Genomic DNA, 14,945 nt, shown 5'->3' on the forward strand with positions numbered 1-14,945 from the left:
AGTGGCTGGTGCAACTCTGTGTTTTTGATTTTTGGCCTGGGAATGGTGCTGATAACGCCAATGTTTTTAGTTGCTGCTCAAATGTTTGGTCTGACCAAGGACCTTCTGAGCCTCATGCTCTGCCAGGGAGGAGGGGAGGCCGGGAGGAAGCAGAGACAGGACACCTGACCCAAACTGACCAAAGAGGTATTCCATACCACAGCACGTCATGCCCAGGATGTAACGGGGAGTTACCCAGAAGGGATAGGGCACTGCAGGGTTGGACGAGGTATCGGTCGGTGCTCGGCTGGAGGGAGTGGGGCGAGTTATTGGTTGGCTGGTGCTGAGGTGTTGTATTTATGGGTGACTTTGTTTAAGCCACGACAATCAGTTTTCAGCATGTGCTTAAAACCCCCCAACAAAATATCAATTAATCCCTTTCCTTCACTCCACAATGCTTCAATTTTCCTTCTTTTTTTCCTTTTTGTTCCTCTTCTCCTACCAATTTACTACTCCTAGTTACAGTTGAACCAAACAAGGAAGCAGCCTCCGTTGTATCACAGCTTTGAACCTTACATATGACAAGGTCTGGCACAATGAAGCATTGACTCATACCTATATATCTAAGACTTATCACTTACTTCAGTCATCTAGCTGCGTCTTAAAATAGTAGTAATAATAACAGCGATAATAATATTAATAGTAATCATTCTTGCTCTCCCAGCTGTTGTAGCCAGCACCTTACATTCAGAATAATCACCTCATCTTCATAACTAGGACCATGGGCTCCAAAGAATCATTTCATGCAGGAGAAGCAATGGAAACTGAAGCAGATACTAGAGTGCACCTATCACATAAATCTGCATTTCTTGCACCGACACCAGCACTATAGAGTTGCAGTTTGCTTCTTGTTTTACACATGGAGAAGGTCATTGCAAAGGGGCAGATTGGATCAGCTGGTGTGAGAAATATTCCAGCCTGGAGAGAAGGCTTGACCAACAAGAAGCCTTCAAGACTGATCAGCAACTGAGTTTTCTTGCCATGCTTTTCCTGGTTTATTTCCTGCCTCTCTCTGGTTGCTCTATCCCTATTAGATCAGGGGACTGAGAATGAGAAGACTTCTAAGATGGAAAGGGTTTTTCTCCCCTTTCCCAGAGAATAGGGTCAGCCAGAAACAGTTCAGATCTTTCAGGCACTTCTTATACCTTGCTCAGGTAAGCAAGTATTGCTCTCTCTATCCACAAGCCAGTAGATCTTCAGCCTGGTATACCTGTTTCCCCAGGGAATCCCTATCTTCTCTGGTAGAATCACCATCTGCAGCAGAGCATAAGCAGTATTTAACACAGGTATTGGACTTTCCTACATTGTCTCTAGTTGGTTTTGGTGTTTAGGTATCTCAGTCCTTCTTTGTAACTTACGGAGATCTTCAGAGACAAAGGGCCTCACTTGTTTTTAGACACTGATTTCTGAGTTATCTATCAAAGCAATACTGGCCACGTACTGAACCGCATACGGTGTCACTAAAGAAAACACCAGAGGTTGGAGCTGTTCCTCTTTCTGGAGAAAAGAGGGATCTCCCACCCTCCCAGAAGGATTTATTTGACCTATAATAATGCGTTAAGTTCTAATTAAAACCCAACGAGTAATCAGCAAACTTAGGTCCTCGCTCTAGTTCTGTCACTGAGTTGTTGTTTCCCTACCTTGCAGGCTTATTATGAAGGCTAATTAACATTTTATAGTGCTTTGATAAATGCCATTGTTAATGTAAAAGGAGCAGCATTTTGATAAATGCCATTGTGAATGCAAAAGAGGTAGCATTTCCACTGAACGTGCAAAGATGTTGGGAGAAGATACAGTCAATGAGGCAACATCCCAAACCTCTTTCCAAGGCACATGAAACAACAGTGAAATGGAAACAGATGGAGGGAGATTTATTTGATATTTCTTCATGGTTTTCTCACCCAAAGGCTCTGCTGGTTTAAATCTCCAAGCCAGACCTTCTCTGGGAAGGTGTATATTCACCCACACATTGTACATCCCAGCATATCTCAAGCTATGGACTTTGGCTGTCAGGCTGGCTGGATCCCTGCCTACCTGTAGAGTGTTCATGAGCATAGCCCCAAATCTGAGCCCAAGGAAAGAAATAGGGTTGGTTTTGCAGGGAGTGAGGATACTGAGGATGCACAAGAACACCCACAACTATTATAGGGCTGCTGCAGTGGGAAAGAGCACACACTGATTTCGTGTCTATTGAGGATCCAAGTAGGAAACCTCCCTTCGCACCAAGTCATGCTCTATTCACCCTATGTTCCACTGCTCACTGTGTGACCTTGCCTCCTTCTGTTGCGGATTATGTCTGGGACATGACAGGCTGTTTCTCTCCTCTCTTTTGTCTCCAGTGGATGGGAAGTGGCAGGCTTGGGGAGTGTGGGGCAGCTGCACTGCAACGTGTGGAGGTGGGACTCAGAGACGTGACCGTGTGTGCTATGGACCCTTCTTCGGTGGACAGACTTGCCAGGGCCCCAAGGAGGAGTATAAGCAGTGCAATGACAGAAGGTGTCCTGGTATGTAACCTCAGACCTTTCATTCTTTCCTTTGCATGAGGGGGACTTTGGAAAGGGATTCCCTGTCCTGTGTCAGAGAGCTGAATGCAACAAGTTGGGATCAAGTCAGACTCTACCCAAAACTCAGCCACATGCCAAGGGCTTCATTTAATCATTACAGAAGCCAGTGTAACCATGCTGCTTTCAGTGAATGTTAGGTAAGTCCCACCAGTCTAGCATCGATATTTTTCATCTTTACATTCCTGCAGTCATAAGAGAAAAGAAAGACACTGTTTGATAGAAAAAAACTGGTATCAAAGTCTGAAGCCCATGAAGCAGTCGAGTACTGAGGATGCTGCAGTGGTTTCTCACCCTTTCCTTAGCCTCTGCAAGACCTACACACCAATGGCAACTTAAAGAACAGACAGATGTGTCCACATCTGTCAGAGCCTTACCTAACCTTACCCTCCTCCAGCTGTAGCATCCATTTGAGAAAAAGGGTAAAAAAGCCTTAACAGAGGGCAAGTGAGCAGTAGAACAAGGGAAAACGTGGGATTTAATGTGAAAAATAAGCAGGAATAAATACTTGGAAATGGGAATGTTTCTGTCTGCCTCTCACACAGCATTCAGAGGCCAGGAAACAGGTCTGTGAACCATTTCTGTTTTCTTTCACTGTCTGAGTTGGAATTGCTGGTGGGGAACCAATGGCCTGTTTGATGCTGGCAGTCAGATTGCATTGATCATAACAGGCCCTGATGTTTGACCGAAAGGGTAATTAATTTCAGAGCAGCTCGGTGAGAAACAGGAGGAATTCTCACAGCGGTATCCCGGCGAGAAGGAGCATCTCCCTAAGAGACAGGCCGGATCTCGGCACAGAAGGAGCAGTTTTGGTGCTGAGGGTGGATCTGGATGTTGAAGGCAGCTGACCCCCAGACTCCCTTGCAAACTGCTGAAGCCAGAGATGAAAGCCAAAGCACTTCAGTGTGGAAGTTTCAGCACATTTAGCTCGAAGATAACAGGAAAAGAGCCTGTGTGACAGCATATTCAGTCTTTCCAGCCAAACTCCAATAAAAGGCATCACCTCTCTTTACAAGCTGTGCCTTTCAATTAGCAGTGGCATGTGAGAATCTCTTCTAACTCAGCCACAAAGCTCTTTCTCGCCATAGAAAAGCTTAGCACGGGGTTGTCTGGTGGTGTCTGTAGAGTGATGCAGATTTAGTTCAGCTTCAGTGTGTGCCAGCTGGGGCCCTGGCAGAACAAGTCCAATCTTTTCTTCTCTTTCTGCAGGGGCTGATGCCTACACAGTGCTCAAAAGGAAAAGGCATGTCTCAGGGACTGAGCCCTGCTAGGGTTCAACACCAGAAGGGTCTCACTGCAGTCATTAGCTTTCAGAGGAAGGGAAGTGTGGGGAATCATCAGATTCCCACTCAATTTGTTCTTGAGAAAGTATCAAATGCCGACACGATTTGATTTGAACAGAAGAATTGAGCTTAATTGTGTTAGTTATTAACATCTCCCTCTTACTCGGGTAAAAAGGGTTTTGTTATGAAGCCACATCAGAAAGAAAAAGTAGAAATAAGAGAAAGAGGATGAAGTGATTTTCTCCTGGCCCAGGAATTGCTTCTGCGCTTGCTGGCAAGACAATGCTAATCAGCGTATCTCTAAAGAGCATCTCTGATCCACAGCATCCCTCAGCGGTCCCCAGCGACACTTCAGGGGTGAGGAGGCAGGGAAGGTTTGACAGGTCAGAGGAGAAAGGGGAGGTCAGATGTGAACATAGCCCCTCTCTGCTTTTTGATGTGCTTTTTGTCTTATTGCTGAGGGTGGTAGAAGCTTCCCGTGCTCCCAAACCCTCATCTGAACCACAGTTTGATGTGGAGAATCTGTGATCACTGGTCCAGGAGGCAGTTTTGCACTCTCTGGGTGACCATGTGCCAGTCACAATTGAATGACTTTATGTATCTGTCCTACAGTTTCATGTCAACAGGTTGGAAATGAAGCTGCTTCTTTTTCACTCATGTGCTGCCTTATCCACTGAAGCTGCTGGCATAGGAAATAGTTCTGCAAATGCGCAGAGAGCAGCAGGGGCTCTGCTTCTCCTTCAGGATTTCATTACAATAGTGATCACTCAAAAGGGAATTTAAAAACAGGGGAAGGAGCATCTGTCTCCAAGCAGAGACTGTAACTTGTTCATTACAGTGTCTACTGGGGAGGAATCTGCAGCGGGGGGCTGGAGCCAGATAGCCTTGGAGCTTGACTTCATGAGCAGTGTAGGCAGCTTTTGGGTCTTGAATGAATCCTTCAAAGAAGCAGAACTCTTCATCAGGGACTGCAGCAACAGGACAAGGGGTGATGGGTTCAAACTGAAACAGGCGAAGTTCAGGCTGGATATAAGGAAGAAGTTCTTTACTGTGAGGGTGGTGAGGCACTGGCACAGGGTGCCCAAAGTAGTGAATGCTCCATCCAAGGCATTTACACTGTGAAGGTCCTGAGATGATTTATGTGAGCACATGCATTGCACAGTCCCTTTTAGAAGGAAGCCTTCAGGTCATTGCTGCCCAGCAGCTCTCTTGGGAGCAGCATGAAAACTCAAGGGCTCCCTTTTCTTTATGGCAGATGAAGGGGACCTACAAGGATGTTGGGGAGCGACTCTTCATTAGGGACTGTAGTGATAGGACAGGAGGTAGCGGGTTAAAACTTAAACAGGGGAAATTTAGATTGGATATAAGGAGGAAATCCTTTCCTGTTAGGGTGGTGAGGCACTGGAATGGGTTGCCCAGGGAAGTCGTGAATGCTTCATCCCTGGCAGTGTTCAAGGCCAGGTTGTACAGAGCCTTGGGTGAGATGGTTTAGTGTGAGGTGTTCCTGGCCATGACAGGGGGTTGGAACTGGATGAGCTTAAGGTCCTTTCCAACCCAAACCATTCTGTGATTCTATGAACATTTTCTCTACAATCTTGACATGTCTCTACTGGAACCACCGGACCCTGGTATGGGCAGCACTTTAATGTATGGGAAGGAAGCTCAGCAGGTTTGGCTTTGTGGCTGCCTTTGCTGCCCAGTTGCAGGCACACACTCAGCTTCCTTGTTATTGGTAGTTTCATCTGCACAGCAAACAAAATCTGCATCAAAAACCGTTAAATGAAGGTGTTTCTCCTTCAGGAGTGATAAAGTCTTTAACATGATCCTCATGGCTCCCTCTGTTTTGCATCCTGTAAGTGATGTGTTTCTCAGCACAAAGTTCTCTTGTGGTGAATGTTCTTTTCCCAGGTCCCACCAACTCTGAGGACAACTCAGCCCCTCCCACAGATGGAAGCATCTGAAAACCTCCTTCCAAAGGGTTTTTAATGTGATGTCTCAAAACACATTTCTGCAGCCTCTTGGACTCTGCAGCAGTGTTTGGAAGTGAGCTGCTCCTACAAATCCGGCCTAATTTGTAGGAGTACTTCTCCCTGCATCCTTGCATAAGACGGAGACCTCATTGAAGTCCACCCAGGGGATATGTGTTAGTGGGGTGACATGGTTTAGTGTGAGATGTCCTTGCCCATGGCAGGAGGGTTGGAACTGGATGATCTTAAGGTCCTTCCCAACCCAAACCATTCTATGATTCTATGATTCTATGATATGTATTTTCATCTACTTGTTGTCTCTTTCCTACATTATTACTCCAATTTATCTATGCCAAGCCTCGTTTTAGACACATCCAACCCTGAAGGTGGTGACCATGAAGGATGGAGGGAGTCTGAACCCATGGACTTCGCGCAGAAAGGGTGCTCATGAAAAGAAACACGCAACTCTTTAGTGGGGTGTAGCAACAACAGCTTTCTTGCAAAGAGCTGCCACAAGTGTGCTAGAGAACTTTACCAAGCTGTTACCTTCAGGATGGATGGATTCCCAGTTTACAGACAGGCAGAACAAATTCAGTGAGATCAGATGGCTTTGTCAGAGGCCACGCACAAAGCAGCTTCTAGCTGGGAGTTCACATCCTCAGTGCTGTTCCCTCCAGACTACACTCCTTTCTTTCTTCTTCCCATTCCCTTCTCCACATCGCTTATGAGGAGGCTTTATCAATGGAGTTTTTCCTTCCTTGCAGAACCCCATGAAATCTGTGACGAGGAAAGCCTTGGCCCTGTGGTTTGGAAAGAGACACCCGCTGGGGACGCTGCTGCCGTCCGGTGTCCTCGCAATGCCACCGGTAAGGATGACTGCATGCCTTGGCTGTGGAGCTCGACCACCCTTGGGGTATCTTTCATCCTTTGCCTCCTGGATGAGGAGAGCCTGGTTGTGGGAGGACAGGACAAGCAAATGGACTTCCCTCCCTTCACACAGAGCTGGGTTTCTGTGGTCCTTCTTGGTTCATGCTAGAGGATGTGATGTGGTGTCCCATAAACCTACTGTCTAACCCTGGGGCAGCTTTGCAATCAAGGGTTACTGCAGTATGTTCGCCCCATTATCTACAAATAGTTCTGCAAAAGCAGGTAGAGCTTTATTGAAGTCCCCTAGAATTGGGTGTTCTATTTCTTTCCGCTGCCCTTAAAAGAAGTTAATATCTGAAAGCAGGAAATCTGAATCGCACTGTTCATTCTCACTTAGGTGTTTTCCTCTCCTTATGAACCATAGCAACTCTCTAAACACTTCTTCAGGTGCTCAAGTTGACAGTCTGATCATGGTGGTGTGGAGGGGCAGGAACTTGGAATCCTGACACATTATGACTTTTATCTGTTGTGTTATCTGTTGTGACTATAGCCACGTGTTCCCATAACGGGTGGAAAACAGTGCAAAGAAAGCTCCAGGAGACATGCTGATGGAGCTTGTCCTCAGTTGCACGTTTCTCACTTCCATGAAGGAACAGAAATGGGGCAGCAGGGTCAATAATGAGCATAAAGGTTTTACCTTGTTTGAGTGTGGTTGTCAGAGACAAAACCCTGCAGGTTTAAATCGCATAGCTTGGGACAGTCAGTGTCATCCCAAATGCTAGCCTAGAAGAAGGGCTGCAGCCATAGAAAGGTCACTGAATCATTTAGTGGTAGTCATGGGATTGTGGACCCAGCAAAGTTGCTCCTCAGAGACTCTCTGAGTGGCAGCATAATTGCTTGGGAAAGGTGATCACTCTTCCCTTCCTCTTTGCTGATAAGTCTGTTCCTCTGCATTGCAAAGGCATGTGATTACCACTGCAAAACCCACTGTAGTCTGAAGCTATGGAAAGACCTGGGGGAGGACTGCAAGCAGCTTGTAGAGCTCTTCAGCTGATGCAAAGATGCTGCTGTTGGGTGTTTGTTTTCCCTGAGACTGTGTAGGCAGCACAAGCCACTGCGGCTGGTTTAGTTGCAAGTACCAGAGCATGCCACCTGGGGAGGCTCGTGGGACTTCCTTAACCAGGACCAAAGCTGCCCTTTAGGGCAGAAGAAACCTTTCACCTTCACCCACCAACGTCCAGCTTGTTAGGTTTGGGGTTTGTTCCCTTCTCCTTTTGCTCTCCTGCCCCTCAATAAGAAAATGCAGAAGGAAATAAAAATATCCCCCTATATGCTTGCATGTGTTGTTCAGGTATCTTCAGATGCCCTTTGTGCTTATAGGTATCCCTACATGGATGCACTGACCAATTCTGGATGAGCTCCATGAAGGTGCTTGGCTTCTCATCCTGCTTCTCACTCTGTTTCTTTCCACTTCCAGGGCTGATCCTTCGAAGATGCATTTTAGATGAAGAAGGGATAGCTTACTGGGACCCTCCAACATACATCAAGTGTGTTTCTATTGATTACAGGAACATACAGATGATGGTAAGGCAGACCAGCTTCTCAGCTCAGCAGGTTTGGGATCCCCCAAAATGTTTGTTACGCTACTACACTTAGAAAAAAGGAAGGAAAGCAGCATAAGGTTGAACCGGATGATCCTTGAGGTCCCTTCTAACCTGGTATTCCATGGTTCTATGATTGATTTCCATGTGAAAGGGAGATGCCATCTCTTTTCTCTTACTGTTTTTGTCTGCTTAACTTACGAAACGTGGGCACTGTATGGACAAGGAATGGTTCTTCACTGCGTACTTAGTTATCTAGCTTGGCAGAAAACAAGTTCTACCAGTCCTTTCATACCACATTATCAGTATGAATCACTATAACTGTATCACCTTTAAGTAAGCCACTTATTTTTTGTTAAATTCAGTTTTGTGATGAATTCCTGCTGGTCTCTCGTGGCTTGCCTTTAAACAGCACTGCCTTTATGAGAACCACTCTCTCCTATTCAGGACAAGCTACAAATAGTACCAAATTGGTTATAGGAAAACAAGATCCTGTTAGCTGGCTTTAGGTTATGAACAGAATAGTGTCTGTGTAGTAGAATAATCTCTTCTGGTCCTATGCACAACCTTTCCTTCATGTGCATGCAGCAAATTTCACTTCTACTCTCTTATGTTCGAAAATACCACAGACTTTCAGGCCAGCCAAGATTGTCAGATTCATCTAACCTGCACATCGAATTACAGGGAAAGTCAAGAACCTTCCCCCAGCAGTTCCTTCACTGAGCTCATTAACTTGGCTTGGTCCTTCAAGTGCTCATTAACTTGGCTTGGTCCTTCAAGTTTGTCATCTTTCATTCTCTTTCTCAGACCAGGGAGCATCTTTCCAAAGCTCAGCGTGGGTTTATGGGAGATGGGCTGTCAGACGTGCTCCAAAACCTTGTGGAAATCTCCCAGGATGGGACCAGCTACAGCGGGGACCTATTGTCCACCATTGACGTACTCAGGAACGTGACAGAGATCTTCCGTAGGGCTTATTATAGCCCAACTTCTGGGGATGTGCAGGTGAGCTGAGATGCATATGCTGGAGACCAAGGCCAGACTGCAGATGTGTGTGCGTGCTCAGAGTTCGATTACAGTGCTGATGAAAAGCCAGAGTATTTGCTGCCCAAGTGTCTTTGTGCGTTAGCAAACTCTCCTTTTGAGGCGGCTCTCCCTTGCTTTTAAGTTAAGAACTTGAAAACCAAAGTCACTCTGAATTGTTGTAACCTGATAGCCCTTTAATGTAGGGTCTAATTGATATGAGAACATTATTTGGAAGGGATTTCAGTCTAATGACTAGAGGTAAGATGATCCTATAGTATTTGGTGCCTGGATGCTGATATAGGAGAATGCCTTAATGGTTTCTCATCCCAGGTTTTTACTTTCAGCAGTTCCATGCAGTGACTACAAGATATACCCTTGGGACAGGTCATCACCCAATGGCTTGTAACATTAAACTGACCCTACAGGATCTGCAAAGGGTGGTAAAAACAGAGGAAGAAAATCAATTATCTTGAAATATCTTATCTCTTTCCTTCTTATAGTGAGCTGTAAAGATACTACCCTCTTGATCAATCACGGCTTCTCTTGCCTGGTCACGGACTAAAGAGGATCGTAAAGTTTCCTTATGCTGGAAATAACAGAAATAGTAAAAAATAATATAGGAAGGGATTTATACAGGGCAAGAAAATCTGTTTTTAATAAGTTTCTGTCACACATCTCCCTAATCTGTTCTTAAAAACCATCAGTAATGTGGATACAAGACATATTCCCAGTCCGATGCCTTAGCAGATATAGTAGTCATAGTGAAAAAGGCCTTATTACAACCTGTTATGCTATTAACATCCTCAAGGTCAGAGGCTTGTGAAATGTTGTGGGACCCTTTGGGAATGGGAACACGGGAACAGATGATTCTCACATGTTCCTCATAAATCCCTGTGTCCTTCCAGCCTGGCTCCATTTGCCTAACCACCTATTCTTACCTCTTTTATCTCCTTTCTCCAGAACTTTGTCCAGATCATCAGCAATCTTTTAATGGAAGAAAACCGGGAAAAATGGGAGGAAGCTCAGCTGGTATGGATTTTCAGTACTTTCCCTGTAACAAAACAAGCTTTCAGCATAGGCTTAAGCCATGACAAGTGGAGCTTCCAAGTGTCTACATGACCATCTAGCTCTTCTTGCCCACAATGTGTTGTGTGCAACGTACATCTGTTTCAACCACATTTCTCCACTCAGCAATGGATGTTCTTGGATTAATCTTTGTGATGGAAGAGACAACTCTGGCAGTCAGCTGTAGCCAGCTTCAGAGTTGACTGCCAATCAGCTGATTCATGCAGCTGATCATGCGGGTGAGCTTAGCGCCAGGCTGAGTCATACTTATGGAGTTATTAAGTGATCAACAGGATCTCAGAACTAAGCCAGAGCTTCTGCATGAAGAACAGTGTAAAACTGGTGGTAAATACCAAATTCTGGGTAGCTTGCAGAGGTCAGGCTTGGTTTGGGATTGATAACACTGCTGGCTCGCTGTAATTCCACTCTTTCCTCTTGCCAAGATGAAGATGTGGGATTATGTGGGTTTGAGTTCCTGACTAAAAGGATGCAGAATAAGAAGGATTTTCATAGGTCGGAACTGGGCTTTGCTCAGCTGAGATTCTGGTTCTGCTAAGCATGAGCTGAGCAAGGGTTGTATTGTATTTTAGTTTGGAACTTAAGGTCCTTTCCAACTCTAACTATTCTATGATTCTATGATTTTCTCTATGTTGGAGATCCTGTTGAATAATTCTGTAGCTAAACTCTCATGTATTGGGGAAGGTGTTCTTTCATTTTCTATCTGTGTTGTATTTGGCTCTTATCTCTTCAACCACAGCTGAACTCTCTGCTTGGGCTTGTGACAGACCTTTCCTTATCCCTTTTCCATTCCCTTGTTGACCTCTTGTGCTACTCGATGTTGTCATCTCACTATAGCTTTTGGGCATTGCATCAGAGTGAAATAGTTCTGACTTGGACCCACAGGTCAGGTGAATGGGCCCATGATTAAGCTCATTCCTTCCACATCCATTACTCAGTATTGCACCTTGGACACAAACACCAGCTCAAAGTACAAAATAACCTGGACAAGGAATATGATTCAGCCTTTGTGAGAGATCACAGTACTGTGGAAGGTACGTGGAGGTATGGGTCAGAACATGGAAAGCTCCTTTTTAACCACTTCTTGTTGCTGCGGAATTCGTCAGAGAGGTCTGGAAATACTGAACAATCAAGAAAAAAGCACCCAGCACAAAAAGGAAACCCCAGAATCCAGTTATATCCACACCAGCCAGGAAAGCCTCTGGGAAAAAACTCTAAACAGCAGTTTTTGACACAGTCATTGGCAGTCCAGAACACGAGACAAAGACTTGAATACATTTCCTTCATGCAACACAAACTCCATCAGGAGCTGAGCCTTTTGAAAGTGTCCTTCTCCTCTTTTATCCTTGGGATCTGTTGTTTTCCCATTGCATTTGGAAGAGGATGGCATGGCCTGTCTCCAGGTGGGACAGAGGACCATATGGATATGGTCCTGGTCAAGGGGCTGTAGGTGGTCCTGCTTGAGCAGGCAGGTTGGACCGGATGACCAAAATGAATCAGCCTGTTACCCCACGAGTCTGTGATCAAATCCTCAGTTTCAAGCCTAAAGGTGGGTGTACATATTTCAGCACAGTGCAGAAGAGACTGTCAAGTTGTCATGACAACAGGGGAACCCTGTTGATCCCCTTAAAAACAACTGCTGCTTACTCTTAGTTATAATTCATTCCCACTGGCTTTCCCTGGACAACCTCCTCTTTGCACCTATAGACAGATACAACCCAGCCTGCTGCCAGCATCACCTGCACAAGGAGTGGAACTATCATGGGGACAGTTTGCCTGGCATGTATTTCAGTGGGAACCAACAAGAAAGCCCAACACCATGACTTTAAGACACAGAAATCTTCATGAGCTGGGTGGCAACAGAGGTTTTGGCAGTCTCTGTCCTTCCTAAAAGCTGTGGGACCAAACTAACACTCCATGTTTCGTAAGATTAACCAGTTCCATTAAAGCAAGGTCTTTGGCTCACAATTTGCTCATTAAAGGTAAACCCAGCTTTGTTGCAGAGTCGCATCCCAAAACCCTGTGTCCCCCTGGGCAGAGATGTGGTTCAGGGAAAACAAACCCCAAAGAACCCAGAAAAAAAAGCATTCAGAGAAAGGCTAACATGGGTTTTGAGGAGATTTGGTTGTTCATTATATGATAAAATCCTCAAGGACAACGGCCAGCGTAGCGTGGAGTTGGTTTGACCTTGTGATTTCAAACTGTAATAGAATATGAAAGACTGCTGTTAAAAATAGCTTCCTCAGTCACTTCTCCTCCTTCTGTGTACACCTGCGGTACTGGCAGGGCTTTCTGATCTGATCCTCATACAGTTTTAGCCCTACCTAGCTTTCTTTGGTTAGACAGAGAGAGAGACATGCATGGCTACCCCTGTGCTCCTTGCCTATACAGTCAATGGCTCAGCCTTCCTTCTGCTTCCATCACATCCTGCTGTCCTGCTTGTCCCCAACTGTCCCTTTGGCTCTCCTCTGACACTTCAGAAGGTCTGGATTATGGTGAGGAACTGAAAACACTGTGAAAGTGGTGGAAAAGAAGAGATATAAGGAGCAGAACTGCTTTTCTTCAGCCTCCTGTGGTATTTGCTAAGCCCCTGGAGGCAAATGTGCTTTGAGGAACAGATAAGCAGTCAGCACAGCACGTTTCAAGTGGATTATCATTTATTAAACATGTCACTGCAAAACTAGTTACTGTTTAACAGCTTTGTGTTAGTCTGGCAAAATGTAGGCAAAGAAGAGGTGTTGCCAATATCTTCATCACTGGGGAAACACAAGGAAAGACAAAAGAGACAAGAGGAGCTCCAAGACAGCCTGGGCCCAAGATGAAGCAACTTGGTTATTTGGAGAATGAGATCCTGACAGCAAAACAGGAAAGCTCAAAAACAGATGTTTTTTTTTGTGAATAGGATTATGTGATCTGGTGCTTAGGATTCAACATTAGACCATGGAGGTCCTTTGTTGTGGTTGCTTTTTAACTATCCTGGTGGAAGGTAATGTTTTTGGGGCTCCCTCTCAGTAGGTAACATCCTACACAACTATCAGAAGTAGCCCAAATATGTTTCCCAAACCAAGTATGACAACACCTTAGTTTCAGGGAAGTCTAAGGCTTCGGAAAAGCTTTTGACAAAAGGCAAACCTTCAATATATCAACATGGACAAATCTTCACTCTCTGGCATGATGTGTTTGGATGTGCATTTGCAAATGCCTCTGCCTTGCTGACAACTAGGTTGGGCCAAATACTCCAGTCAATGGACTTGGAAAGCAAGTGGAGCATGCATTAAAGCATGGTTGCTAAGAGTCTGTCCTAGCATGTTTCTCTTCTTGAACAGAAACAGGAAAATAATGAATATGTATCTTATGATGAACAGTATCTTGTCTGCTCTGGATGGGGTTTCTGCTAGTAGAGGTAATCCTAAGGAAGGAAAAGAGATGGGTAGGTTATCTTCTGCTGCAGAAAGACTCAGATATTTCCCTTTGCTTGAGATACTGCCCTCCACCTTAACTTTTTTCAATCTGAAAGTCATATTACCCTTTCTTGCCCTGTTCTTTGTATTTTTTCTAGGCTTCCGCTTAGGATTTCTCAATCCTCACTCTTCACAGCACCATAATACTCCATTATAACCAGAATATGCTTCCAGTACACATGTGAGGACAGAAATCACTGCCCTCAGAGAAACCCCTGCTGTGCTCATTAGTATCTATGCTACTAAGTATTCTCTGTCTCTCTGCAGATAGGACCAAATGCCAAGGAGCTGTTCAGGCTCATGGAGGATTTCATTGATGTCATTGGTTTTCGCATGAAGGATTTCCGGGATTCCTACCAAGTGACGGACAATCTCGGTGAGTGGATTTGCACTCCCCATGTTGGGCAGAGACCCCAGGAAGCTGTAATTACAGTGCAATATGTATAACCTGGGCTGTGGGGAGGGAAGGAGGGAAAGCAGAAGGCAATGGAACATTTAAAGGTCTGGAAAACGCATGGATATTCATAAAGATGGGGTGGCTTTTCTCCAAGTAATTTAGGACTTCAGCAAGATGTCCCCAGATAGATCTGAAAGATATCTATAGAAGCATGAATGGAGAACAGATGATTAACTGAGCAGAATTAGTGGCTTCCTCTTATTTCTTTAACACAACCGCAGAGCAGCCAATGAGCTGATCAGGCAGCAAGCAAACAGCAGGCAGTATTTGATTTATGCTCTGTGCACAATCACAGCATGGGACTTGTTGCCAGAGGATGTTGAAGAAGCCAAGAAGTACAGATGGGTTCATGATGGGCTTAGGAAAATGCACAAAGGAGAGGTCCATTGGTGGCTGTTAAAGTTGATGATCTGGATACAGCCACTAGCTGAGGAAGTCCTGCTGATTATTGGAGGCTGGTAAGACAAACCGAGAGTTGCCTTGCTCTGTTCTTCCTCACACCTGCTTGACAGCAGCTACTGGCCACTGCTGGAGACACAAGAGCTGGAGTAGACTGGCCAGGTTTAGTGCAGGCAGGTCCTTTTCAGTGAACAGAGGCATGAC

At 45.2% G+C, this 14,945-nt stretch overlaps 1 protein-coding gene across 1 annotated transcript in view; it reads left to right on the plus strand.

Moving 5' to 3' along the window:
• ADGRB1 (adhesion G protein-coupled receptor B1) overlaps positions 1 to 14,945 on the plus strand; it is a 210,591-nt gene that overhangs the window by 66,135 nt on the left and 129,511 nt on the right. The window contains exons 9-14 of the mRNA XM_065669051.1: positions 2,379 to 2,543; positions 6,615 to 6,716; positions 8,195 to 8,301; positions 9,126 to 9,320; positions 10,302 to 10,370; positions 14,153 to 14,261. Coding sequence (XP_065525123.1) covers positions 2,379 to 2,543; positions 6,615 to 6,716; positions 8,195 to 8,301; positions 9,126 to 9,320; positions 10,302 to 10,370; positions 14,153 to 14,261 — 747 coding nt within the window. The remainder of the gene's footprint in view (positions 1 to 2,378; positions 2,544 to 6,614; positions 6,717 to 8,194; positions 8,302 to 9,125; positions 9,321 to 10,301; positions 10,371 to 14,152; positions 14,262 to 14,945) is intronic.

Source organism: Lathamus discolor, chromosome 2 (genome assembly GCF_037157495.1).
Source record: "Lathamus discolor isolate bLatDis1 chromosome 2, bLatDis1.hap1, whole genome shotgun sequence".
Taxonomy (NCBI): Eukaryota; Metazoa; Chordata; class Aves; order Psittaciformes; family Psittacidae; genus Lathamus; species Lathamus discolor.